The following is a 26238-nucleotide window of genomic DNA, read 5'->3' as shown; positions in this document are numbered from 1 at the left end:
GATAAACAATCAATAGGCATATATACAGCTGAAAGCTGTTTTGTTTAATTTCACCAAATCTAACTTTAGGTTAAAAAGTTTAGGGGATCTATTTTTATACCAAGCTTTACCCTCTGCCTAAACTTTCTTCCTATGTTCACCGTGAGCTCTACCTGCCCCGTTTTTTCACGTTTGGTTTGTTGTAATATGCTCTACATATGTTTATCTATGTCTTTATGTTGCATTTTGCATTTGTTGCATATGTTGTCTTCATGTAAACACGTCCTCCAGTGGAGCAGTCAGCATCACACGTTCATGTGTTTTGGGGGCGTGGCTTTGGAAGGAGCCGAGAAGTGGTGGGAGAGAGGGGGTGGAAGTTAATGGAATAATGAGCTATGTTTATTACAGTCTTGAGAGGACTACAGACACTCGATTTTTATAATTTCTTTTCCAGATTACTTACTTTTTAATTATGCATTGATATATAAAGACAGTTTAAACAAATTTGGAAAAAAAATATTTTTGGGGTATTTTTACCTACCCTGCCTTTACCGTGTCCTTAACGTCCACTCCATGGCAAAACTCAAAAAACTCCCACACAATCACATATTCCTCCATCGGGGCGGAAGTAACAATCTGTAGGGATGGCTGACGCAAAACTCACGTTCCGAAGCTTTACGAGATCCCGAAGTCCCCTGCTGCGTCCCAATTCGCCTATCTTTCTTGTGGAGACTCACCCTCCTCATGTTTTTGCAATTTGATTGTAATGATGCATTTAAAAGTTAATGGTTATAAACGTATTTTTACTAAAGAAGAACGGAACAGAACAGAACACGCGGCAGCCCAGGCATTCGCACAAGCGTGACTTTTCAACAGTATTACGACAACAGCTAACACTAAAGAACTGGTTAACAACCACAACATAAACCCCTTTATCTAAACTTTTATACACAACCGCCCGACTCGCTCGTCCTCCATGTTTGTAGTTTTTTTAACACCCTTCACTCGTGTTTGTAGTTCTAACCAAATCCTTATCCAACGCGCGATGGGTTGTGGGCAATATCAGCCGTTAGAGTGTGCATCGATCTGCACTTCGCATTCTGACCGGATATAGTAGACCATCCGGGTCTCTTTGGAACACTCATTTCAACACACTACGATTCGGGGAGTACTAATTCTATTTTCGAATACTATTTAGGACGGATAGCATGTGAATTGGGACACAGCACCGATGTTTCGAAACGCTGATACGAAGCGTGATTCAAAACACCCATGTCACGTGACTGCGGCTAAATGAAGCTTCAGAGTGTTTCACAAGTGTTTCGACAGTTGGCATGGTCCGCATGGTCGGGAACAGAACACACATCGCACATCTGTATAAAAGTGAAGTCAACGCATCTTGACTTCATGGGTTTTTGTGAGAGGATTTTTTCAAAGGCTGGAGAAATTATCTGTAAAAAAAGAAGTAGGCTGAGTCTTTCGACAGCAGAGAAATTAATATTTTAGAATAAAAATCTATAAAAAAAAGTGAGACATTGTGGCTTGATTTCTTTTATTAATGTTAATTTTTAATGACCAAAATAACATTATGCACAGGGAGGAGCGTAGAGGTTACAAGCTTCACATATTAGAAAATAAAAAATAAAAACAATTGAATGGCTCGTTGTCAAGGTTTCAGATCAACACCTGCCTGTGACCACCAGGTGTCACCGTTGAGACTGGTGTCGGATTGTTTCGAAGCCTCGATCTGCCCACCACTAACATATCTGCTGGATCCACGTTGGGTTCAGTCCTTCTATCACGGGTGGTTGAAGCAGACGAGGAAGTATCCATTTGCAGCATTTATTTTATTACACAAACTTGTCTTGTTTCATGTTTAGCTGCTCCCCATTATGTTTATTATTTTCCCCCAGTTGTTTCCAATTAGCCACGCCCTCTTGTTATCTTGTTTAGCTTGTCTACCCCTGTTTTTAAACCTGTGTGTCTGGTTCATTGTTAGTTCAGTCCTTAATGTTTGTTCGTTAGTTGTTCTGTTCCTGAGTCTGAACGTTAGAGTTTGTGTAATAAAAGAAATGCTGCAAATGGATCCTACTTCCTCGTCTGCTTCGACCACCCGTGACAGAGTCAGTGCTTGTAAAACACTATACGCTCTTAGAAAAAAAGGTTCAGTGGGTTATCTATTATTCCTGACTACATTTTTAAAGAACGCTTTATGACAAAAAGGTGAAAAAAAATATTTTTAAGCTAAAACCATTAAATGATCACATAGAGGAAACCCGTGAAATGTACGAATTTTAAAGAAAATAATCAGCCTTCAACCCATTGCAAATGAACTGATGTGCACATAAATTGACATTTTGTGGTTCAATATCTTAGATCAGTGTTTCAGTGAGCTTTAGCTTGTTTTTACACTCACTACTCTTGCCGTGCAATATGCATGCAAATGTCTTCGTCTGTCACAGGATTATTTGGATATGCAAAATATGGCAGTCAAATTATTGTTAGCCGAGTTCTTCTTTCTTCCTCTTCTGGTTAACTGGATGGAAGTCAAAAAAGTGAAATTTTCAGCCCAATCTACACATTTTCTGCTCGGCTATAAATCAGACAAAAGCATTCTGCTGAAATTTGACAGAAAGCTTTGCAGTAAAACTTCAATCATTAACTCTCAAATGATACTGGAGTATATTGTTTCCTCTGTCAATAAAAGATAAACTACAAACAAGATAAACTTCCAACAAAGTTCTCTTAACTCTCTTGAATTTTGAACAAACGGATTTTCAGCAACAGAATGTTTGTTCAGTTATGAGGTCTTAAAGGGATACTCCACTTTTTTTGGAAATAGGCTCATTTTACAACTCCCCCAGAGTTAAACAATTGAGTTTTACCGTTTTCGAATCCATTCAGATGATTTTCTGATATTTAGAAGAATATCCTGTAACCAGTCTCATTGACTTTCATAGTAGGAAAAAAATATACTATGGAAGTCAATGAGACCAGAAACTGTCAGGTTACATGATATTCTTCTAAATATCAGAAAATCGTCTGAATGGATTCAAAAACGGTAAAACTCAACAGTTTAACTCTGAGGGAGTTGTATAATGAGTATATTTCCAAAAAAAGTGGAGTATCCCTTTAACTGTTAATAAAAATGATCTTGTGTTAGCCTGAAAACATTATTTATACATTATTCACGTAAAAAAAATGTGATGTAACTTATTTTAGAATGTTGAAAGGACATTCAAAAGTAACATCCCATAAAAATTTCAAATTGATAAAATGGAATGTTTCCTTAACGTTCCAAAACCAAGAAAAAAAAAAGTTTTTAAAAAATTTGGAAAACTGGATAATTAGAATGTTCGGAAAATATCCATAAATAGAATTTTTATAACTTAATATGAGCATTAGCAAAACATTCTTAGAACATAATTCTGTTGGGAAGGACTGTGATGAAACGTTAGCTTTAAACAGTTCAAGAGATCATGTGACCACCACGTCAGAGTTCAAAGTAAGAAACAGTGCAGAGGGGGTGAATCGAAAAAAGTAGTGGGCTTGGAAGTCCCTGAGTGGGCGGCCATTTAACTTCCGTTACATCACCTATCGGTAAGAGAAGATGACTTTATTCACATTTACATACAGTGAATTGCTCATCCATGAATCTCACGGCAGATTACAACATTTTGGAAATAGGGAAACTGACACATTCTGAATGGCTACAGTGTTATGAGACAAAACAACACCTGGTTGTTCTTATTACTCACACAATGAGTTATTTTGTCGGTCACATTGGTGTGCATTCATCATTGTTCTAGATCTGCCCTGTAATAGAGAGTTAATGTGTGAATCTCTATGGTTTATCCAAACAAGTGCCTTTCAAATGAGAAACATGACAAGCAATTTATCATATAAGAATATAACAAGTGGGCTTTAGCAGAACTGAAACTGGAAGGAAGAACAGAAGATATTATTAGGAATAGGAAGTGCCTTTGTGTTTGTGGAAGGGTTGGTTTCTCAACCGTTGTGATGGTCTAATAATCAATGGAGGCTGGAAACTCCTTCCAACACTGAGGAACAGAGAGGATAAAGGGCCTGGGAAGCAACTTTGCACCTTGTTTTGATGAATCCACCAGGTGTTGTTGCTAATTCATTGATCGTAAAGGATGTCATGTCTCATTTAGAAGGTTGCGTCCTCCAGGGGTAGCATAGACAGCCACAGAGAAAGCCTCACTTAAGAGTCATCAAGAAATTACAATTTACGCTTCACAAGGAATGTTAGAAGAATGTTAATTATCCCCATATAAAATATATAGGATTATCTTTTAAGTGTGTTTTAGGATGAGGGTGGAGATGCAATGTAAACTAGATCTTCCTAAATTTTAAAATATGTTTAAACACCAGTAAAAGCACAACTGCAGCGGTCAACAAAGACAACACACACAAATACCAAACTAACACAGAACTAAATTACAAAAATGAAAGAGTAATAAAATAAAATATAAAAAGCTATGCAAAAATAAACACCAAAAATATATAATAATTAAATATAGACGTATTCATAATAAATTACACAAAGTATATTTAAAAAAACAAAAACAAGCAACAACAAACGCTGCATTAGTAAAAAAAAAAAGGTTTTAACAACAATATCAAGCTGAGCGGTGCCACCTTTAGAAACTATCCATTTAACACTGATATATTATTTATGGAAATACTGGACTGGTATAAAAAGTGGAGTTAAACAATGAGACTCATTAACAAAAATGACTTTACTAATCTGACTTCAGACTTTAACTTTAGCTGCTCTTAAATGAAATGTAATGAAACCATTAATGATAGTGATCAGATTGGGGGAATTGCTAGAATTCATGGCATTGACCTTCAGTATAACAATAAAAAACAGTTGGACATTCATGTCACAACGGTTGAATACACTACTGTGTGATCTGCTGCAACGATGTCCTGCAAGTAAACAGAACCAAAAATCAGACCAAGAAGATTAAAAAAGACGAGCCATACTGAAGAATACAAGTGACGGCCGCATATATACAGCTTTAACTCCCACACATGAGTGATAAAAACCATTATACCGGTAAGATGCATGTCAGTACATGCTCAGTCACACACACCTTACCGACAGGAATTTAAAGAAGCCGAAGGAGTTTACTTATTAAAACCCGGTACAGTTCACACAGAATAAAATATACAGTATCTTACCGTACTCTGAAGATTACTGAATGTTGGAGTAGTGTAAAGCACCTCTTCCTCATGACGTTTAACTGTTTTTATAAAAATCAGACATTTAATAAACTAAAACATCTTTAATTAACTTGAAGTGGTCATTAAAATAAATAAATATATATTTGGACATCATTACTTACCTTTTTTTCTTGGTTGTTTACATCTTCTGTGGCACATCGAACCTCCAACGACGGCTATTGCTGCCAGCAGCGCTAGAGTAACAGCTATTACCGTCATGAAGTTTGAACGCTGGACTGGTACTGTAGTGAACAGAGAAAACAGTCATTATTGTAATCTGAATATAGTACAGCTAAATCTTAAATAAACCAAATGTGATTTAACATATAAGTTTCAACATAGCAGGCGTTTAAGTAAAGTACTTGAATATTTTGACAGTCCAACTATCTATCTGGTCTTTAGTTTATAAAGTTCATAACTTATATTTACAACTATTAAAGATTATTTGATGAACACCGTCGGTTTCACTGTTATTTCCTTGAAACAGGATGTTTGGGTGGGAAATATCGAAGACATGTAATTTTATTATAAACACCAATAGACTTCAGTTTATTATAAATGTCACACATGTTCATCTACCTGCTATTCGGAAGAAGTTGTTTATGATGTAGGAGGAGGAACATTCAACAGAGCTCTTTATTAGACAAACATTTGTATATATGATAACATCTGCTAACAATGAACTGTCAATATTTAAGAGAAAATATTTTCTATATTATATATCTATATATTTTTTAAATGACCTCAAAGCTCATGGATATTAAATAAAAGCTATAAACAAACACACGATTTTTATTAATTTACGAAGTAAGAAGATAATTTTGATACCTGAGCATGGATGACAGAGATTGGTGTTGTTGAGGTGTGTAGTTCTGTTGGTGAATGAATAAGACACTACACATCTGTACGAATCATCCAGACACTGAATCTCCAGAGGTAGAGAGAGACTGATGCTGAGATCAGACACACTGATGCTGGACAATACACTCATTCCTTTATACCAGGAGAGAGTCACATCACTCACATTCACAGCTGAACACACTAGTGAACAACTGGACTTTGATGAATGTTCAGATGATGATGATGATGATGAATAGTTAGAAGAGTTACTGGTGATAACAGGATAGGGGAGACGAGCTGGAGAACATAAATATAAAAATCAATGACACCGTGATAAGTAAACATAATTATTATTTGAAACACAGTATTGTACTGGATTTGTAATCAGCATGCTCAACATACAGACTCTGCCTTTGTTGTTCTATTTTTCAATTCCACACTTTCAGAAAAGATAGAAATGATAGATTATATGAAAGGAATAAAATCTCCCATTAACTTTTACTGGTGCTGTCAAATTGGAACGAACAGCATTACATTGTTGTATTTGCATATTGATTGCATACTTATGATTGTTTTTCATTTTTGCTATTAATCTCTATTTTCTCTAAATGTGTCTTTGCAGCTTTTCTAACCATCATTGTTAAAATATCCACACTATTGTTTTGCTTCCTTGCGCTGGCATTTCCTTCAGGAAGTGCGAAAGAATAGCAAATGAACAATTTAAATAAACTGAGTGCAGAAAATAGGTTTCAATCTCACTTTTGCTAGTTAATTAATTAATCAGGAGAAGTTTTATTTTTGAGTATCATCACCATCTGAATCATCCTGAGAATGAGTTACTCACCATAGACAGTAACATTGAATCTCTTAAATGAATTTCCTCTGGTGCTGAAGATCTGTAGTTTATAAAGTCCAGTGTGTTCAGATCTGATGTTTCTGATGGTCAGAGATGCAGTTTGACTGTCCATCTGGATTCTGTCTCTGAATCTCTCACTATTAAAATAATTGATCACCTGGTTATGTATTTCAGCGATACGAGTCTCTTGAGGTCCAAACATCCACAGTATATGATCATCTCTCTGTATTTCAGTAATATCAGTGTTTAGAGAGACAGACTCTCCCTCCATCACTAACACTGACTTCACTTCATCTGTACCAGCGCCAAACACACCTGAAAAAAAGCTTCCTTTAAGTGGGCTAAGAAACATTCATGATAAAATATTAGGAAGATTAAGTAGCACAAAAAGATTGCACTGAATATAACACAATGCAAAGGGTACTAAGAAAACTTTAGGAACTGACCCTTGACAAATAAACAAATAAAATAGAAACATGACAGATTATTATTATTATTATTTCAAAGGGTATTTATGACGTACCATTCAATAGCATTAAACACAGACCAAAGAAAGATCCACTGTGATTCATTTTTCTGAATTTCTCAATGAACGATATACAGCCAAACAGGAGTGTATGCGATGAAAAAAAAATAAAAACATTCAACGATCCGGTTTTCCGGATGGAAAAATAGTTTCCATTCTTAGGTGTGGTTCACATGTTCTATCACATTTTTAATAACAAAAGAATATATCCATAATAAGGATTAAAAACATTCACAAAGCAAAAAAATAATCAAATGAAGATTCCACTGGGTTCACAGTTGAGTCCGTTCTGAAAAAGGATCTAGGCGTATAGCCACTATACTTCACACACACGCACCCTCCCTCATACCTCCCACTCATACCTCCCCCTCCGCTCTCTGTCTCTCTCGACCGTTTTTGTTGTGATATCAGATATAAACCCCTTCCTCTCTAGAACAAAAAGAGCTTCAGATTAACTTTATTGTGAATACCTCTTCTAATTAGTGTTCTTTCACATTTTGCACAGAAGTTTCACACACAAGTTGCCTAATATTGGATTGGATTATATGTTGTGTATTCAATACTCAATATTCTTATCATTACTCTAAAGAACCATGCACTATGCAAATAGTATGGATAGGTGCACTCATCTGTCTGTGCACTCATTTACAGCAAGGCAGCCATAAGCCGGGTTTCCACCAAAATTACCTGGAAAAATTTGTCCCAGGAACTTTTTTCCCCCCAGACCTGTTTCTGTCTGTGTTTCCATCACGTTCTAAAAGTACCATTAATATTAAGGAAAATTATTGCACCTTCATGTCTACTACTCTAGTCCAGTGACGTAGAACTGTGAGCAACTTTCCAGTTCCCGCATGGATTTCGTGCTCCGCATATAAACTCAAATAAGCCTAAACCTCGTCGCCGGCCAATCTGTTGTATTTTTAAAACTCCATTCGTTAATTTGAATTGCAAACAACTCTTACAGCACACACCACAACAGACTTTTAAAAATGGCGGTTGAATCAAAATGCTGCAAAAACTCTTCCCATCAGCATGTCCAGCGCCCAAGTCCCACCCCCAAAAGTTCCTTTAATTGAAAAAGTACTACCTCACAATCAGGGCCTTTTTTACCCGGATCTTCATTTAGACCCTGATCCCTGTGGTGGAAACACCCGAAAAAACAATCCCAAAATCCCTATTTCTACTAGAAAGACTTAGGAGATAAAATGATGTAACAAAGCATCCATTTATTGGCAGCCCAGCGAGCAATTATTTGCAAAGTTCTTTGGCGTAGACCCCGTCCATAGATCGTAATCCGAGGGTAGCGGATCAGCATTTCCTGCCTGGAGACGAAGGCAGGGGCGCAGCCGACCCCCCCAGGGAAGTATAGACGGGACCATTCTGGTGGTGGTGGGGAGGGTGGAGGTTGTTGTCGCATCGGCATCTGCGAACTCAAACATGTGTACCGATCTTTTATACGACAAGAATAAGAACGTGATTGGATAACCTGAAGTTTAACGAGTGACACGGTAATTAAGTCTTCCTGGCAGAACTTATGCTAAAGCTTTCATTTCCCGGGGAAAATTCCTGAGGTGGAATCAGCGTTTGTAGGGTGTTGGCCACAGTGATGGTCCTTGCTATGATTCCCTGAGCGATTCATTTAGATGAAAACTTTCATATACAGACCAATTCACACTGCATCGACAAACACCGACAGTCAACAGTTTACAGTATGTGTAACAGAGTTTAAATTTAATGCTGTTAAATACATGCATTAATTGGGAAATAATTTGAGAAAAGAAAACATTTCTGCCCCATATATATCTGCGTCTCATATTGACGCTAAAGGGTGCCATGTGCATTGGATGTCTACGCATTGGCAAAAGCGTCGTCGTATATGACGCTTCGGGATGAGAACGGGCTGGTCACTAGCATTTGTGTGCGTGATATTGCGGGCGGATCCGTCACCACCAGTAGAGTCTCATATCTCTCACTGCTGTTACATCGCAATAAGCGCTGCTTCATAAAAACTATATAGAGTTTAGATAGTTTTCAAGTGCAAAGGCTGGACTTTTATATTACACACAAATTTACTTCATTTCACTGTCGGTTATTGAGTCTGTCAGTCGAGTCAAATTTGTGTTATTTGCGATGATAAAATGGAGAGTGCGTGTTAAAATGCTTGTGAACGCCTTTTTTATTATATCACATATTTTAGTAGTTATCATAAATTAGGCATCATTTGAAAGCTTATAAACTCAGAATTCATCGTGTGAAATCTGTTTTATAATTGAACGTTGTGTTACCATAGAAACGGTTCTTATTTTATCAGGCTCCTCCCCTTTTGGGCATCATTATATTTCATAATTTATGATCAAAACCTTTTCTAATCTTGACAAAACACATATTGTCAGAAAGGTCTGAGTCTCAAGGTTCCAAATTCCGAATTGATAGTTGGACAGAAATGTATTAATTTGTTAAGGCAGAATGTATACAACAAAATTCAATGGAATTCAACGGCCTCCGATGGCTATTTTTAGTACTACGGCTAAACAAAATCTCATGGGAACTTCAATTTTTGTGATATCATCTTCAAATTTGGAACATAACTTAATAAGATTTATGGCTTTGATTTTATAGAAATTTTAGAGGTAAAAATATTTTGTAAAATATATATTTTATATAAAATAAAAAAATATAGTACAGTATATTTGATTTACTGTAAATTTAAACTTCCATAACTTTTTCATACTTTCATTTTTTGAAGTGATTTCACTTCAGCAATAATCTGCTGAGTGTTTTCTTTAAAACAAGACCAAACTTGGGGTATATATCCCAAAGCATTCTTATATTACAACCATTTATGTTTGAACAGTGCATTTTAACCCCCATTTTCAAAAAGGGGGTGACAGCTAAGGGGTTAAGCAACACGATGCAGTAAAGTGAATTCTTGAGTGACCAAACAAACATTGATTTAACTTTTCAGTTGGCAATAACAAGTGTCATGTTATAGGCAACATCAGGATCCTTCCAGGTATGAATACAGAAATTTACATTATGTTCACAGAGTAAATAATATATACTGCGTAAATAGAGTAGAATGGTATCATGCTACAACTGCAAACAGTGACATGTATGACCCTTAAACCACCCAGAAACCGAAACAGCCTTGTTCTTATAGACGCTTTTTTTCTTATGAAACCTTGGGTTCTGGTCTAGGCCACCATTTCCCTCACAGTTCAGACACAACATCTGTAACGTTCTCACGATTGCACAACAAAGGGTTTGTTGTTGCAGGTCAGCGTCTGTGGCATGTGAATTGACCTTAAGACATCTGTTTTCAACATGATTATTTATATTCATATTCATATTTATTTGTGGAAATAAACTTAGTGGCCAAGCAACAAAAGGTTTTCAGTTCGTAATCTGCAATGCGAGTCTCATAGTGGCTCTCAAACTTAAACCAGTGCCACCATCAGGTCAAAAAGTTTCACAAACTGTTGAAAGTTTTCTGCTATTTACATTTAAAATGATTTTCTTCCCCAAGCTTCAACATTTATGACAAGCTACATTCATAATTTAAACCTTCACCAGTTTTGGGTCACATGACCATGCTGATAAAATGGGTGTATTCAAAACCAACAAAGGCTAGAATGATGTTTGTATTATGTTTCCATATTTGTCTATCGAAACACACCATGAGCAGCTGCAATCTTCGAGAACAGAAGCAGGTTTTCATCTTTGTACCTCAGTTCACACCTTGTTCATAAATAACCCGACAATGCAATCATTCAACTGGGACATTTATTCCTTTTGTTCTGAAATAAAAGCTTGACTCGGTGCATTCACTTCAATACAGATGACGCTCTGAGACGCATTTATTTTGGCAGTATTTGCGTCATCGACACAAGCTTTAGAAATGTTCCATAGTAAATGTCACTAAACAATCTATTTTCAAACTAGTCTTTTACCTTTACCTGTATTGAAGTATTCATATGCGTTCTAGTTCCCACAACGTTCTGACAAGATTAGTTTCCAGTGAAGCGCTGAGGCCTAGTGAGGGAGTTTCAGAAGAGCATCTCTTCACCCACTCAGACACTTTTGTACACACTAACACTCGAGTGCACTCTTGTGAGCTCAATAATAGGTACACCAAAAAACCACCTACTGCATTCAACCAGCAACAAAAAAAAACGCTTGATACTTTGACCTAAATAGATCTGACTTCTGACCACAGGTACCATTCTGACTCACCGAACTGCTAGTAAAGGCACAAAGAAGCTCATGTTCATTCTGCATTAAAAAAAATGAAATAAAAAAAAACCTTTTGCACAATTGCTTCAATGCAAAAGCATCAAAAATATATATTTTTTTGTGTTAAGTATTTCAAGTTCAATAATATTAACTAATATAATAATTAATGCTGCAGTAGTACGTTCAGCATATGAGATGTATACTTTATAATGACTTACTGTATACCTTAAAATGAAAGAATATCCTGATCTATATATATTGATAGATTGTGTATATTTGTGAGCCGATACAGATTTATGGCCCATAGAAATATGATGGGTGTGAACCAAACAATGGAACAACAATACTCAGGAATGTCCGGTAGGGTATCTTTTGTATTGCAGGAGCCCCTAACAATGCTGTATCTGTTGTTTAAAGCTCCCACAGACAGATCTTTGGGTTAAAGTGATACTCCATCCAAATACATTTACATTTATTCATTTAGCTGACGCTTTTATCCAAAGCGACTTACAATTGCTATAGATGTCAGAGGTCGCACGCCTCTGGAGCAACTAGGGGTTAAGTGTCTTGCTCAGGGACACATCTTGGACACAAATACATCCATTTACTCACCCTCAAGTTGTTGCAAACCTGTATGAGTTTCTTTCTTCGGCTGAACACAAAGGAAGATACTTTGAAGAACGATCAGCATTGACTTCCGTAGTATTTTTTTTTCTTTCTACTATGCTCTCCAGTCGAACGTACCAGTGTGTTCATATCTTATACATTATTATATAGAACTGTTAAAGAAAGTAAACGGTAGGTGAAAAAGTATTCTAGCATTTGCTGTGTGGTTGATGCCCAATGTCTAGCCTGGCAAGCCAGACCTATCAAGATGTTAGGTCTGGGAACTCACAATTGGCATACCTCAATCCGGGGGCCGGGATAAAAGGTTGTCTTTCAATATCCCTCTGCACGCCATAGGATAGCGCTAACCAACCAGAGCAATGAATGACTGTGGATGAGTGAGTCATGAGTGAGTCCCATGCGTTTTCCCCATGGTTTTCTCTCCAGCGGAGCAAGTTGATATATTAAACTTTTGCTGTATCCGGTCGTCAAAACTCTGAAGTGACATTCTCTTAACTCGAAGTCATCCGAGTCGCGCCCAAAGCCGAATCGAAAGACCGCCGTTCGCCAGCTGCATCTTGTTTATTTTCAAGTATCGAGTAATTCACCTATTCAAATCACGGTGCAGAACCGTCACAACTCTGCCGTCATTGTGTTAAGGCCGCCCACCAACTCTATACACGATGTGATTGGCCGGACCAGAGTTTGGTTTTTCCACTTCGAGAGCCAACGGAGAGTTGCTAGACCACACTTTGCTGCAAAATTATTTTTGCTGCCGCTAGGGTGCGTCTAGATTTCTAGGCTAGCCCAATGTCGCATAAATACATTACCATGTTTTACTTGGTTCCTTCAAAGGATTTCCTCCTTAGCGTAAAGGTTGAGAAGTGCCTGTGTGGACGTAGGCCAGTAAGAGCTGTGCATGTAAACCTCACTCCCCTGGCCTCAAGAGGTGTGTTAGCGACTGATGCTATGGGGGTTGCGATCATGTTAGCATCCCTTGTTAGCATGCCCGCCTCCCACAATAGAGACCACTGTTTGAATCATGCTAGGAGCGGGTTGAGTAGGGCCGGTTACATTTGCTGCCATAACCCAGAAGGGAGTGAGGTTTAAGGGTTTCCTGTTGTGTCGGGACAGACCCGTTTCGGAAGTAGGAGCTAAATTAGTCGCTCCCAAAGGCTTTCCCAGTTCCTTTCTGTGAGAACACGCCAAAAAAGGGTACTTCTGACAGTAGTTAGGAACTTTAAAAAACCATTCCTCCTGTGCGAAAGCCCCTATTGTGAGCTAAGTTGAACGTAGAGAGCAATGATGGTAATGGTTCTATGTTATACTTAGACTTACGAGGCTTTTAGGAAACACAGCCCTGAAATGTACTTGTGTGTTTGCTCTGTCTGCTTTAGAGGCTGTGATAAGTTTTTATGTCAGACACAACATTAGTGTATTTGTTATTTTGGACCTTTAATCCAGTGTTGTGGCAAAACGTCTTATCTCAAAATAATGTTGGCCTAAAATAAGACTGCTTTAAAAAACATTAAAGGTGCCATATAGAATAATTGAGGTAAAAAAAAAAAAAAAAAAAACGAGCTACACGCATCAAAAGAATGAGAAGAAATAAGTGGAATGATGTCATTAAAAAACTGACAAGTTATAGTGCTGCCGAGATGTTAACCTGAATTAGCATGCTAAATTACTAGCCCCAGCCCGGCAGGTGTCCTAATACCAGTTCCGGCCATGGGAGGCGGTATGCGGGCGGGCAGCGTTACCACCAGCCAAACTGCAGTACACGAGTGAGTGGCGCTCGCGCCAGCTTGTGTGTGTACTTGAACCTGATGTCAGTCGTGTGGAAATACAGCCCATTACTACATTTCAGTTCAGGGAAGAGTTCAAAAAATGATTGGTCGACATTATGCATGAGGAATACATTTTGGTAAGTTGTAACATACTGTATCTTTCAACATAGTTCATGTCCTTTTTCCATTAGCTAGTAGAGACGATCGGTTCACGTGCGCTAGGGATCTCTGGTGTAACATGTACAAGCGCAAAAGCGGTATTTATTCTTTAAATTGCGTAATAAAATTGACAGAATCTGAGAGCTTAACTAACCTGCTTGCCAAGTGTGAATTGCGTGTGTCTCACGGTGAATTCGTTAAGAGTTGGCAGCTCTGAATGGCGCTAGCTTGATCAACATCAGCGAATGCTGTCTGTCAAATTAATTCAAACTAACAATAAAAGTGTAATATGAACAAAACTAATACCATAAACTTCAAATAATTGCCCAAGCTTTTATTTTCCCATATCGTCGAAATGCAACAGATTGTTTTTGAGACAGGCGTCTATGAGGCGGTCTTCATCATTTATTATTGAGATGTTGTTCATTGAGTCTCTGATCTCTAAAAATCTCCAAATGCTCCACGTGAAACTGCGGTCTTCCAACCTTTTAACGTTACTATCATGTCAAATGATTTGAATAACATGCGCGATGGTAGGAGCACAACTCATTTTCTGGAGGTATACTGCCCCCATCTGTTATGGAGTAGGATTTGATTTATAATGTCACATGGCACCTTTAACAGACCAAGACCTAAATTTGAATTGATAAATATCATTTTAACCTTGTCAAAAATCCACATTTGAAATAAAAAGTCTGTTCACTTTCAGCCATTTTTGCAACGCCTCCGAGTCATTATTTTAGGCATTTACAAACAAGCCCTATCTATTTGATTAGGGAAATCCTGAATTTCCCAAAAACTACTCGTCGTTCACATGATGTAATTCAATATGCTTTCAATTTGTATCAATATTATTCTCAGCTTATTTCTGTTTTAGTGCTGTATTATTTAAGAATTTATTTGATGTTTTCCTGTACTGCAATTACTCGAAGTTGTCCTTGTATATTTTACCTGGAGTTTTCTTTGTTTAATTTAGCTTTAAAGCCACTCCTCCTTATACCATGTGTCCTTGTATATTTTACCTGACACATGGTGTTTTAGCTATGAAAGGGGGTGGTCAAAATCCCTTGCCTCTTCAGCATATATATATATATATATATATTATTTGTGCTTATGCTTGTGAAATCATATTCTTTAATGCATGCTGATGTAAGGTACCAAATATCCTTGAGGGCATTATCGTGATGTTTTGAGACGACTCTCCTGTTTATAGTTAAGGAACCACTGCCATTATTGGAGTTGTTCTGGACATACTGGCGCCCAGCAACCCAAATCTGCGACCTGGAAGGTCATGACGAGCCTCTGAGTCTCAGAGGCATAATCGATGGAGATATGCTTCCGTCTATCTGTATATGTGTGGAAAATTACTGTGTTTATTTCTTAGCGTGTAAGCAATGACGCATCTTAGACCTTGGAAATGGTATACAGTAACTGCTGTGGTCTTTGTAACTGTAAGGAGGCGGCCTATGAACTCCTGTGAGAGTCTTGAAAGTGACTTCTGCTGATGAAACTGCAAACTATATTCAGTATTTTTTTATAATTCTGACTCCGGGTCTTCATTCTTCATATCTGGTTCTGGGTCTTTGACTGGAAAACACTTACAGCTAAAAAGGGATTCAAGAGAGGAATCAATGGCTGTCAGAAATGAGAAAATTGTTTAAGGATATACGGATTTAAGACATGGAAGATTTCAAAGGATTGGGAGCCATACTTGAGCGCTGTTTGGAAGTATTGGCTGAATGAATTTCAAGGATTGTCCATGTTTTTCCCTTTTTGTGTTTGTAAAAATAAATATGCAACACTTTCAAAGACCTTCGTTCGAAGCAAGAAAAATGTGGCTTTGATCCTTGTATCAAAACATAACATATTAGCAACAAAACCTGAATCAAACTGAACTTCCCCATAAATGTGGTTTCTTATGGTTAAATAGCATTAAACATGCTTATATTACAGGCTGGAACAGCCAATGCTGCGTCCTAATCGAACTCCAATCCAAAGAGGATTTTAACTGTGATGAGATGATTGGCTGTGTCCAAGTTGACAGTCTCTGCTCTGCCTCCCTCTAGTGTCTTGATTTTTACACAAGAAAACAAACTATTTTGAGCTATTTGTTAGTGAAATAATGTATGTATTTTAGTCTTCCTTTAAGGCATGACATACTTGCATGATTGGATTGTAGCATTCGGCAAAAAGTAAAAGATTCCTGCTTGATTTTTGTTAAATGTTTATTGGAGCAACAGTGATATTAACACATGAAGTGTTCAGTGCAGTTTTTTGCTTAGGTCAGAGCTAAAAATGTATAATACAGTGGAAAATTTCCTCAATTAGCTGCACAAACATCTCCTATCTGACAAGCTGAACAAATAACCGGGTGGATGGATTATTTCATTATTTCCATCTCACTTTTTTTGTCAGCTTAACCTCTTTGACCTCCTATTTACTTGAAGTCACCCGGAAATTTTAATAAGTGAGGTCAATAACATTGTCAATAATAATAGTATATTTTTTTGTAATTGTTTTATTTGATTCATACTCTGCGTTCGGGCCAATTACCAAGATCAGAGGAGCTCTCCCCGGACAGCATGCCAAATACGTTTACCAATTTATCTGATTGATTTCTAAGTGTGAACTCGTGAATTGCTATATGGTTTTAAATCTGTTCGTAGCCTCAGGTGTTTGTTTAATTTAAACTCAATGTGAAGGTAATGGCTGAGAATTTCAAACTAAGTGAAATTTAAGCAATAAACTCCAACTAGACCAGCGATTCCAACATCACACACAACAGTAACATATAACCATACGTTACTACCGACACCGATTTCTGCAGACGAACATCTCTGAACGTACAACATATCGAACGCAGAAGCAGAAGCAGAAAACACAACAGTGACACTCAGTCAGATAAGAACAAGAATCTGAGGCTATACAATTCACACACCAGTATTAAACAATAGAAGACTGGAGAAATGTTGCCTGAGTCTAATTTGTGAAAAAATTTTTTTCCAGTAATCTTCACTGCATGAGTTGATAGTTCACAGCTGTCCCTTTTCTGCCCACATCTAGCAATGGTTTCTGTTAGAGACGGACAAAAACATTCATATCACAAAATCAGTTCTCTGATCTATAACCAATGAATATGATTTAGAAATGCTTGAAACCAAAAATCCATGAGCCTAATGATGAGCAGTTTCGTTCACTGTTCTGTGTTCATTCATCCTCGAATGAGGGCGAAACACTGTACAAAATGGCCGACTCTGACAGTCCCAAGTCAAAAGGCCATGTGGATCGGATCGAGCGTTTTAAAATGGGATGGTATAGTACTGGACAATGTTTGTAGCCTACGGACTTTTTTTTAACAAAAGTTATATTTACATGTCTGAAAACAAAACAAACGGGTCACAATCTGTCTAAATTTGTATATACATTACTGTATATGGAATATATCGCGAATAAGAAGTCAACATTTGAACCGCTTTAAAGTTTTTAAATTTTTATCATAATAAGAAATTTGATTAAGTTAAACCCCAATACTTATGATTAAAAGTAATTTATCAATTTATCAAAGAAATCCCATCGTCACTGGAGCGCAGTGAATTATAGGCCGTGAAGGATCCATCTGTTGTATCCTTTATTTCATTTTGGAGGAGTCTTCGAATTGGGCCAATTGGCATTTGAATGCGGCCTCTGTAGGATGCGTCTCTGAATTGGGACGCAGTTTGAGACTCCCACAATAAATGATCAAGTATATACTGACCTGTGGCAGATCTCCCGTCTGAAGATAGTAGGTGATCTGTGTGTATTCAGACTCTGTGGTTGTCAGATCTACAAACATGTGTGAATCAGTGTGAGGAGAGTTTGTGTATTTAACATCAGTATCACACTCTCATCCTGCTCTGATCAGCAGTTACGAGTAAATAAAGCAAAAAGGGTTGTAATGCCATCTAGTGGCACACGTTTAGAGTTTAAAGTTTAAGTTATGTAAAGAAAGCGTACCGACTGTTTTCATATGCGGTTTTAAAAATGATCAATTCAACTTGTAAATGGAAAAATTAATGTACAATTTTAATTGCATTTACAATTGACTTAATCGGTTTTAACATAAATTGCAGCACATCTTTTGAACACTTTATCTTCACCCAGAAAGACTTCGTTTAATGAATAAGGCGACACTTGCCCTGTTGTGATGCTTCTTTGCAGTATTTCACCAACACAACTGCAGCATAGACCATCAATAAACCAACTGATGACAGCGGAATAAGAAGTGACGGCTGAATGACGTCTGTAAATAACGAAGAGAAAACAGTAAATCAAAGACTCAATCAAGACATTATAGAGAGCTGAAGATCTCAATATAAATCATCATCTTGAACTAAAGATATTTGATGGGATGGTAACAGAAAAGATAAAATACAAACCAAACATAAATCTGCACTCTTAGAAGAAATGGTTCTATTTAGAACCAGAAATGGTTCCATCCCCCGCTTCATATCCAAAATTTTTTTTGGTAAAAGGTTCTATTGGCCAAGTATGGAACCCCAGGGTTCCATATAGAACCCAGAGGAACCCTTTTTTTAAGAGTGTATAGTAGAGCCCGACCGATAAAGGATTTTGAAGGCCGATACCGATACAAATATTTTTGGCTTTTAAAATCCGATATTCCGATATATCGGCCGACATTTTATTTATTTATTTATTTTTTTAAACTGGACATGATAATCACAAATTTTGTCATGCTTATTTGAGTTAAGAGAACTGATGGGGATGTTCTTTTGATTGTTATTCAAGCAATGTATGTATCGTGTCCAACTCAACGAGTGTTGCCAACAGGAATGGTGTAGAGTGCCCTCTGGTGGACAAACTATACAACTCCAACTCTCATGACATGGTTCAAGCGTGTTTCGTCCGTTTTTATTTTATTTTTGAAATATTCATTTATCGGCCATTATAACTGCCGATACCGATAGTTTGGAAAATGCCTAATATCGGCCGATAATATGGGTCTGTCGATATATCGGTCTGGCTCTAGTGTATAGAACCTTTTAGGGGTTCCAAATATGTAGCGCTGATAGAACCTTTTCTTCTAAGAGTGTGTTAATGTGACGAAGTGTATATGCGAGTTCAACTATAAAGACACTATAAGATGGGTTATTGAGATCAAACTTTTGAACAAAATCTTTAAAGCCAAGTAAGATCAACTCAACAGTTTTTCCCTGTAGTATTTACAACATTAACATCCAGCAAATACTGAAGTCTGACGAACCTGAGCATGTGTGACAGAGATCAGTGTTGAGGTGTGTAGTTCTGTTGGTGAATGAATAAGACACTACACATCTGTAGGAATCATCCAGACACTGAATCTCCAGAGGTAGAGAGAGACTGATGCTGATATTAGACACACTGATCCCGGACCATACACTCATTCCTTTATACCAGGAGAGAGTCACATGACTCACATTCACAGCTGAACACACCAGTGAACATCTGGACTCTGATTATCTTGATGATGATGATGATCTTGATGATGATGATGAAGTATTCTGAACTGATGAAAAGTGCCTGGTGATGGCAGGAGTGGGCAGACGAGCTGGAAATTATAACATAAAAACTGAAATGTTATTTAAGGAACAATCAATGATATCTAGACATTGGTAAGTAAGATTTTCAAACATGCCTTAACTTTTATTCATTCATAATTACAGTTAATTCAGTTTATTCTCCTAAACTTTATTTCACTATGAGTCTCTAAACATGGAGTTGCAGCTTTTCTAACATTGTTTCACACTTTAACACCAATGTGTTGAATCCTTGTATAAGAACTAGTTACTATCAATTTATGTATAAAACCCAGTGTAGAAAATGGGTTTTGGTTTTTACTTTTGTCAGTTCTAATTATGAACATCCAGATTAATCAAAAGTTTTATTTTTGAGTATCATCACCATCTGAATCATCATGAGAATGATTTACTCACCATAGACAGTAACATTGAATCTCTTGTATGAAGTTCCACTGTTGCTGAGGATCTGTAGTTTATAAAGTCCAGTGAGATCAGATCTGATGTTTCTGATGGTCAGAGATCCAGTTTGACTGTCCATCTGGATTCTGTCTCTGAATCTCTCTCTATTAAAATATATGATCGGTTGGATATATATTTCAGCAAGACGAGTCTCTTGAGGTCCAAACATCCACAGTATATGATCATCTTTCTGTATTTCAGTAATATCAGTGTTTAGAGAGACAAAATCTCCCTCCATCACTGACACTGACTTCACTTCATCTGTACCAGCGCCAAACACACCTGAACAAAAAAAACAATCAAACTCCCTTTAAGTAAATAAAAGACTGTTCAATATCAAATATTGGCTAATATTTATGAAAAAAAGCACAAAAGAGTGCACGAAACAAACAACCCATAAATAAACAAATGAAATAAAACTTGACAGCAGTTTTGACTCACAGTTTATCATTATTATTTTTCTAATTCATTGTATTTTTGTAATTTTAAAGTTTAATTGTGACGTACCGTTCAAGAGCAATGAACACAGACAGAAGAAAGATGCGTCGCAAATCATTTTTCTGAAAAACCATTTAAACAATTCTCATAGTCTACTCACGTTCCTTCACAACATCAAAAACATCTATGATTATTAAAAACGTTTAAAAGCAATTCATAATCAGCTGCTATGAAGACAGTCCTATTAGGTTTGCATTTTCAGTCTTTTCTGAAGTAGATCTTGGAGTTTAGATGCTCAAGCCACCCCCCCCCCCCCACACACACACACCCACACACACCCACACCATCCTGTCTCCCTTTCTCTCTCTCTCTCTCTCTCGACGAGTGTTTTAGTATAGTGATCAGAATCAGATATCGCAGGTCCTCTACATGTTTGTAAGGGATGTACAAGTGAACTCAACAGATTGTAACTCAACGTTTTAACTTGCTTTCACATTAAATTAACATGCTTTTCATAATATCTGTCAAATAAAATAGCAAATAAGTGGACAAGTAGGCTGGTTGTATCCATTATTCTGATAAAAATTTTTTTTCATCTCAAATAATCATATCACTTAGTGTATAAAGGTCCCATTAATTAATTTAATTTGTATGGCGCTCTTGAAATTAGGCTACACATTGGTCCAACGTTGGAATGTGAATGTTTATTTGCTGTAGACGAGGAGGAAAACGTTTGGAGGAGCCGGGGGTTTATCTGAGAAGCTCTCCTCATGACAGTTTTAAACACATTTGAAGCATGCAGTGTAAAAGTTGGCAAATATTATATTGAAGTATTTTTATTGTGTATTAAATACTCTATTGTTAAATACCCTTTATGATATGCAAACAGGGCACAGTGGACGACACTTGATCAAACGTGGTTCTTTCGCCAAAGTGTGAGTGACCACTGCATAAATAGAGTAGTATTGTAGCATGCTATTCAGAACAGTGCCAATGTACGACCCCAGACCACCAAGAAACCGTAACAGCCTCGTTCTTATCAGTTTACATCTAGAGGGTTTTTTCTTTTGACACTTTGGGTTCTGGTAGGCCACCATTTCCTTCACAGCTAAGACACAACATCTGTGTTCACACCTTTTGAAAACACATAGGGGTTTGGGTCAATTGTTTAAAAAAATAATGGAGTTAGAGTATTATTTTTTAACACAAGCAACATACACTTCTCTTTTACAAATGAACAATTAAAGTTTGTTTTCCCGTTTTTTTCTTGTGCCCCGCGCTCCCCTAAAGGACCAGAAAATGCAATCATTCAACTAGGACTATTTTCTGGTCCTTTAGGGGAGCGCGGGGCACAACCTAACTAGAGCAACCTAGAATCTGGGATAAAAGCTTGTCTCGGTTTAGTCACTTAAAGACAAATGATGTTTGAAGTGTTCATATGCGTTCTAGTTCCCACAAAGTTCAAACAACATTAGTTTCCAGTGAAGCGCTGAGGCCTAGTGAGGGAGTTTTAACAAGAGCATCTCTTCACCCACTCAGACACTTTTATACACACTAACACTCGAGTGCACTCTTGTGAGCTCAATAATAGGTACACCAAAAAACCACCTACTGCATTCAGCCAGCAACAAAAAAACAGACTTGATACCTTACACTGACCTATATAGATCTGACAGGTATCTTTCTGACTCACCGAGCTGCTAAAGGCACAAAGAAGCTCATGTTCATTCTGCACAATTGCTTCAATGCAAAGTTTTTGTGATAAGCATGTCAAGTTCAATAATATTTTTTACAATATTAGTTAATGCATATACAATGGTAATGATGCAATCGCTATATGTTCGGCATTTGATAATAACTGCTTTTAATGACTTACTTCAAAATGACCGCATGCTATCAGAACTACCGTAAGTTAGAAATTCAACATGAACGCCATCTCAAGTTGTACTTACCACTGGGAAGTTTGGGATAATATGAATACCCAAGTTCCCAAAGTTGGGTGAACAATGAAATTTAAACATGGAGGAGAGAACTGACGATTGCTGCCATGACTGCTGTTCTTCATTCGTTTTTCCACAACAGCTACATCGCCTCGTCTTGCTATTAAAGTAGTCCATATTTACATATGTGAATAATCATCTGAATAGGTTTTAAACAGTCAAAATAGCCTGTATTTGACCAAAACACCAGAATTGTCAGCTAGATAGATAATGTGGTTCATTTTTAGGCCTATGTTTGACAATGAATGGGGCCTAAATATAATTTTTGTCTTTAATAAGATTTTCCCAATAAACAGGCAAGAATTAACCTGGTGTCCTCCATGATTCCTGTTCTGACAACAAAGCACTTGTAATCACGACCTCAGAAGTGGAAAGTTGGACATTTTTGATAGTGTGACAGCACACTAAACTCTAAACCCCATTCTCTGAACCAAATTCTCAATAGCCTAATTTACAGAGTCGGACAGTAACAGAGTACATTTGCTTGAGTGCCAACATGACATCATGACTTTTGCGTAAACATACACGCCACTTTCGAGTCAGGTGGCGTGTTATCTCTACGCATTTTGAGCTATCCGCGTGCATTCGTGTGTATGCGTGTATGTCTACGCCATTAACGTCCGCGTCAATCTGCGCGTCTGATCACGCAGTCAAATCTCCAGTCATAAATGCCATTAACCCCAGTGACGGTTATGTTTAGGGACGGGGTTGAGGTAAGTCATATATTTATATAACGTTAAGTCAACGGCGTTCATAAACACGCTGAAAGGCGATTATGCGTCTTAATAGCACGCCAAAAATGGAAATACGAATTGGCGTGGCATACACATGCTACTTCATGAGATCAGTCTGTGAGTGCAGTTCTTAAGTACAATTTTGAGAGATCTGTACTTTACTCGAGTATCATTTATGGGGAGTACTCATGACTTTACTCAAGTACATTTGAGAGGGAAATATTGTACACTTTACTCCGCTACATTTCTATCCATAACCGTGAGTACCCGTTACTACTTCGGAAAAAGTACATGTAGGACGTTTCTGTACATAAATGTAAGTACTCTTGATACTCAAGTACTTTTAAAAACAAGTAGACTAGACATCTGACTGTGGTTGTTTGCTACCCTATCTCACGACCAATTCGTACGAATTCGTACGAGTGATTAAAAAGTGGCTAATTCGTACGACCTCACTTGTACGAATTCGTACGATTTGTCTAAACCCACGTGATGGTTAGGTTTAGGGGCGGGGTCAGGGATAGGTCATTCGTACGAATTCATACGAATTGGCCAATTCGTAAAATATGTACGATTTAGCAAAATCGTACTAATTTGTACGAGTGAAGTCGTATGAATTGTTACAAATTAGCCACCTCGTAAAATTCGTACGAATTCCCGTGAGATCAGGTTGCTAGTACTTTTTCTTGTACTTGAGTAAAATTTAGCAAGGGTTATCTGTGCTTTCACTCAAGTAATAAAGCTGTGTACTACGTCCGCCTTTGCTAATTTGTCGTATAAATCACTCTTTCTGTAAAACATTAAACAAGTTCCGATAGTTAAAACACTGTTTGCAAATATCATGCACTCAAAACACATTTTTACTCATTGAAACACATTTCGCACTGTGACGCACTTATGTTTTAAAATGCTAAACACAGGCAGGCAAACATTATTTCTAATGATGTGCTCAAACAACTGTGTTTATAATACCAGTCAGTTCAGAGTACCAAAATTGACTCAATGGTGATACCAGTAATGGATGAAACTATATAAGAGGAAGAGAAGGAAGAGTATGTGTATGAGAGGTGGTGAAGAAGGAGGAAGAGAAAGAGAAAGAGCATGTGTTCAAGGCTTGATCTGCTTTAGGGTTTTCCCCTTTGTCTGAGATGATGTGGTGTGTGTGTGATGTGGACACACTCCTCAGACCGGACTCAACATGAAGACATGGTTTCTTTTAGAGTATTTTACTGTAATCTTTTTGGCTTTTGCGGTTGGGTCACTGTATTTTCACAGTATGCAAGTGCTGAATATACAGTACAGACATTCGATGGGCCTACTATACAATATCCATTACAATACTACACTTGCAGTACAGTATTTATACCATTTATTCGTCTTACTACTGTACGTTATCATGACTATACTTTTTTTACGTAATTGGAAAATTTGGTTACTTTGTTACATATACTTTTCTTCCCCTGTAACTCCATTCATTTATGTAGTGTCTAAGGAATGGTCTGCAGTGTTGATAATTTTGGCTCGCTGTGTGTATGATTTTGAGCACAGATAAAACAGTTCAATTGTTTGATTTTGACAGACGAATCAGAGGTTCTCTGAATATGGTTTGAAAAGTTGGTTTTGTGTTTAAGGTTTTGAGAAAGTGAGTTTCAAGAAATGTGTTTTAGTAATTCATAAAAACGGTATTAGTGCACCATCTTAGCTTATACAATCTTTTGCTGGATCCCAATTTGTGTTCTTGTGCAAGCAGTGCGTTCAAACTGAAAATTCCCCCCCGAATGTGCCCTGCGAAAAATGTGAAAAAAAGTAAATTTGTGTGGAGCGTTAGACACTTTATGCACTCAGTGAATATCAGACTGACACTGGATGTCAAAATAACAAAACATATACAATTGATACACTAGACAGCTGGATAGTACAAGTACATGTATGTTAATTGGGACTAAATCTGTGTTCATATTTTGAAGATCAACCAGAAATTGGGTCACATGGTTGCTGTTGTTATCTCCGCTCTGGCTCCCTCTAGTGTCAGTGATGTTGACTCACTCCATTATACAATTTACAGAGTTTACACACACTTTTCAGTTATATATTAATCAATAATTAATGAATATCACTCCATAACATCTTCATGTAGTTTTAGAACATGACAAACTTGGTCAGAAGTCAGTAGAAAGTAAAAGATGCTTTATAAATACTGGGTTAAAAAAGGCTTTTATTGGGACAATAATAAAAAAATACCAAAGTGTATGTTAAGGGTGCCATATGTTACTACTGTACCTGTGACTTAAATTAAATTAACATTAGCATGTCAAGGTCAGTATGGAACATATAACACAAAACACTGGGATTAAGTACACTTGTTCTTGTTGGGGTTTTACATTACATACTTTTTTTTAAAAATGCGGTATACAACTTTTTTTCTGCTGAGCGCAAAGCAAGAATGTAAAGACTTCTGCATGGAGCTTACCTTACACAAACATGTCCAGTCTGACAAGCTGAACAACTAAACATAACCGTAGAGAAATAACAAAAGGTTTCCATAAAATGAACAAAGACTATGAAAGACAAGCTATCTGTTAGCATCATCATTAATTTTAATGGCAGTTTCTCAGCTGGAACAGATTCAGAAGAGCAGAGACCAGATGGGGTCTTGGCAGTGGTGACAGATTAAAACATTTCGGCAAGGTTGTGTAGATAAAGAAATAGAAATACCAGCATGCTTATAAAGAGAAGTTGTAATCATTATAATCAATTATTATAATCATTATAATCATTGTAATCAATCATTGTAGGAGGTCGTCATTAAACCT

The 26238-nt window shown here is 37.2% G+C and overlaps 2 protein-coding genes and 1 non-coding gene across 5 annotated transcripts in view; 1 reads left to right on the top strand and 2 right to left on the bottom strand.

Annotated features, from left to right (window-relative positions):
- LOC120492897 (piggyBac transposable element-derived protein 4) overlaps positions 1 to 26238 on the top strand; it is a 95562-nt gene that overhangs the window by 389 nt on the left and 68935 nt on the right. The window lies entirely within an intron of this gene.
- LOC148995778 (uncharacterized) lies at positions 3577 to 7806 on the bottom strand. The gene is made up of 6 exons (XM_039691224.2): positions 7452 to 7806; positions 6917 to 7243; positions 6061 to 6369; positions 5355 to 5474; positions 5191 to 5252; positions 3577 to 4935 (listed from the first exon to the last, which is right to left on the bottom strand). The coding sequence occupies exons 1-6, from the start codon at positions 7498 to 7500 to the stop codon at positions 4885 to 4887; spliced, it is 918 nt and encodes a 305-aa protein (XP_039547158.2). The 5' UTR covers positions 7501 to 7806; the 3' UTR covers positions 3577 to 4884.
- Positions 18324 to 20830, bottom strand: LOC120492913 (uncharacterized). The gene is made up of 4 exons (XR_016146931.1): positions 20761 to 20830; positions 20209 to 20535; positions 19500 to 19823; positions 18324 to 18518 (listed from the first exon to the last, which is right to left on the bottom strand). It is a non-coding gene; the product is annotated as an uncharacterized LOC120492913 (transcript).

This window comes from Pimephales promelas, chromosome 2 (assembly GCF_988280905.1).
Source record: "Pimephales promelas chromosome 2, fPimPro1.hap1.1, whole genome shotgun sequence".
NCBI classification, from domain to species: Eukaryota; Metazoa; Chordata; class Actinopteri; order Cypriniformes; family Leuciscidae; genus Pimephales; species Pimephales promelas.
Note: the sequence above shows the minus strand (reverse complement) of the source record. Positions and strands in the feature narration are given on the sequence as shown.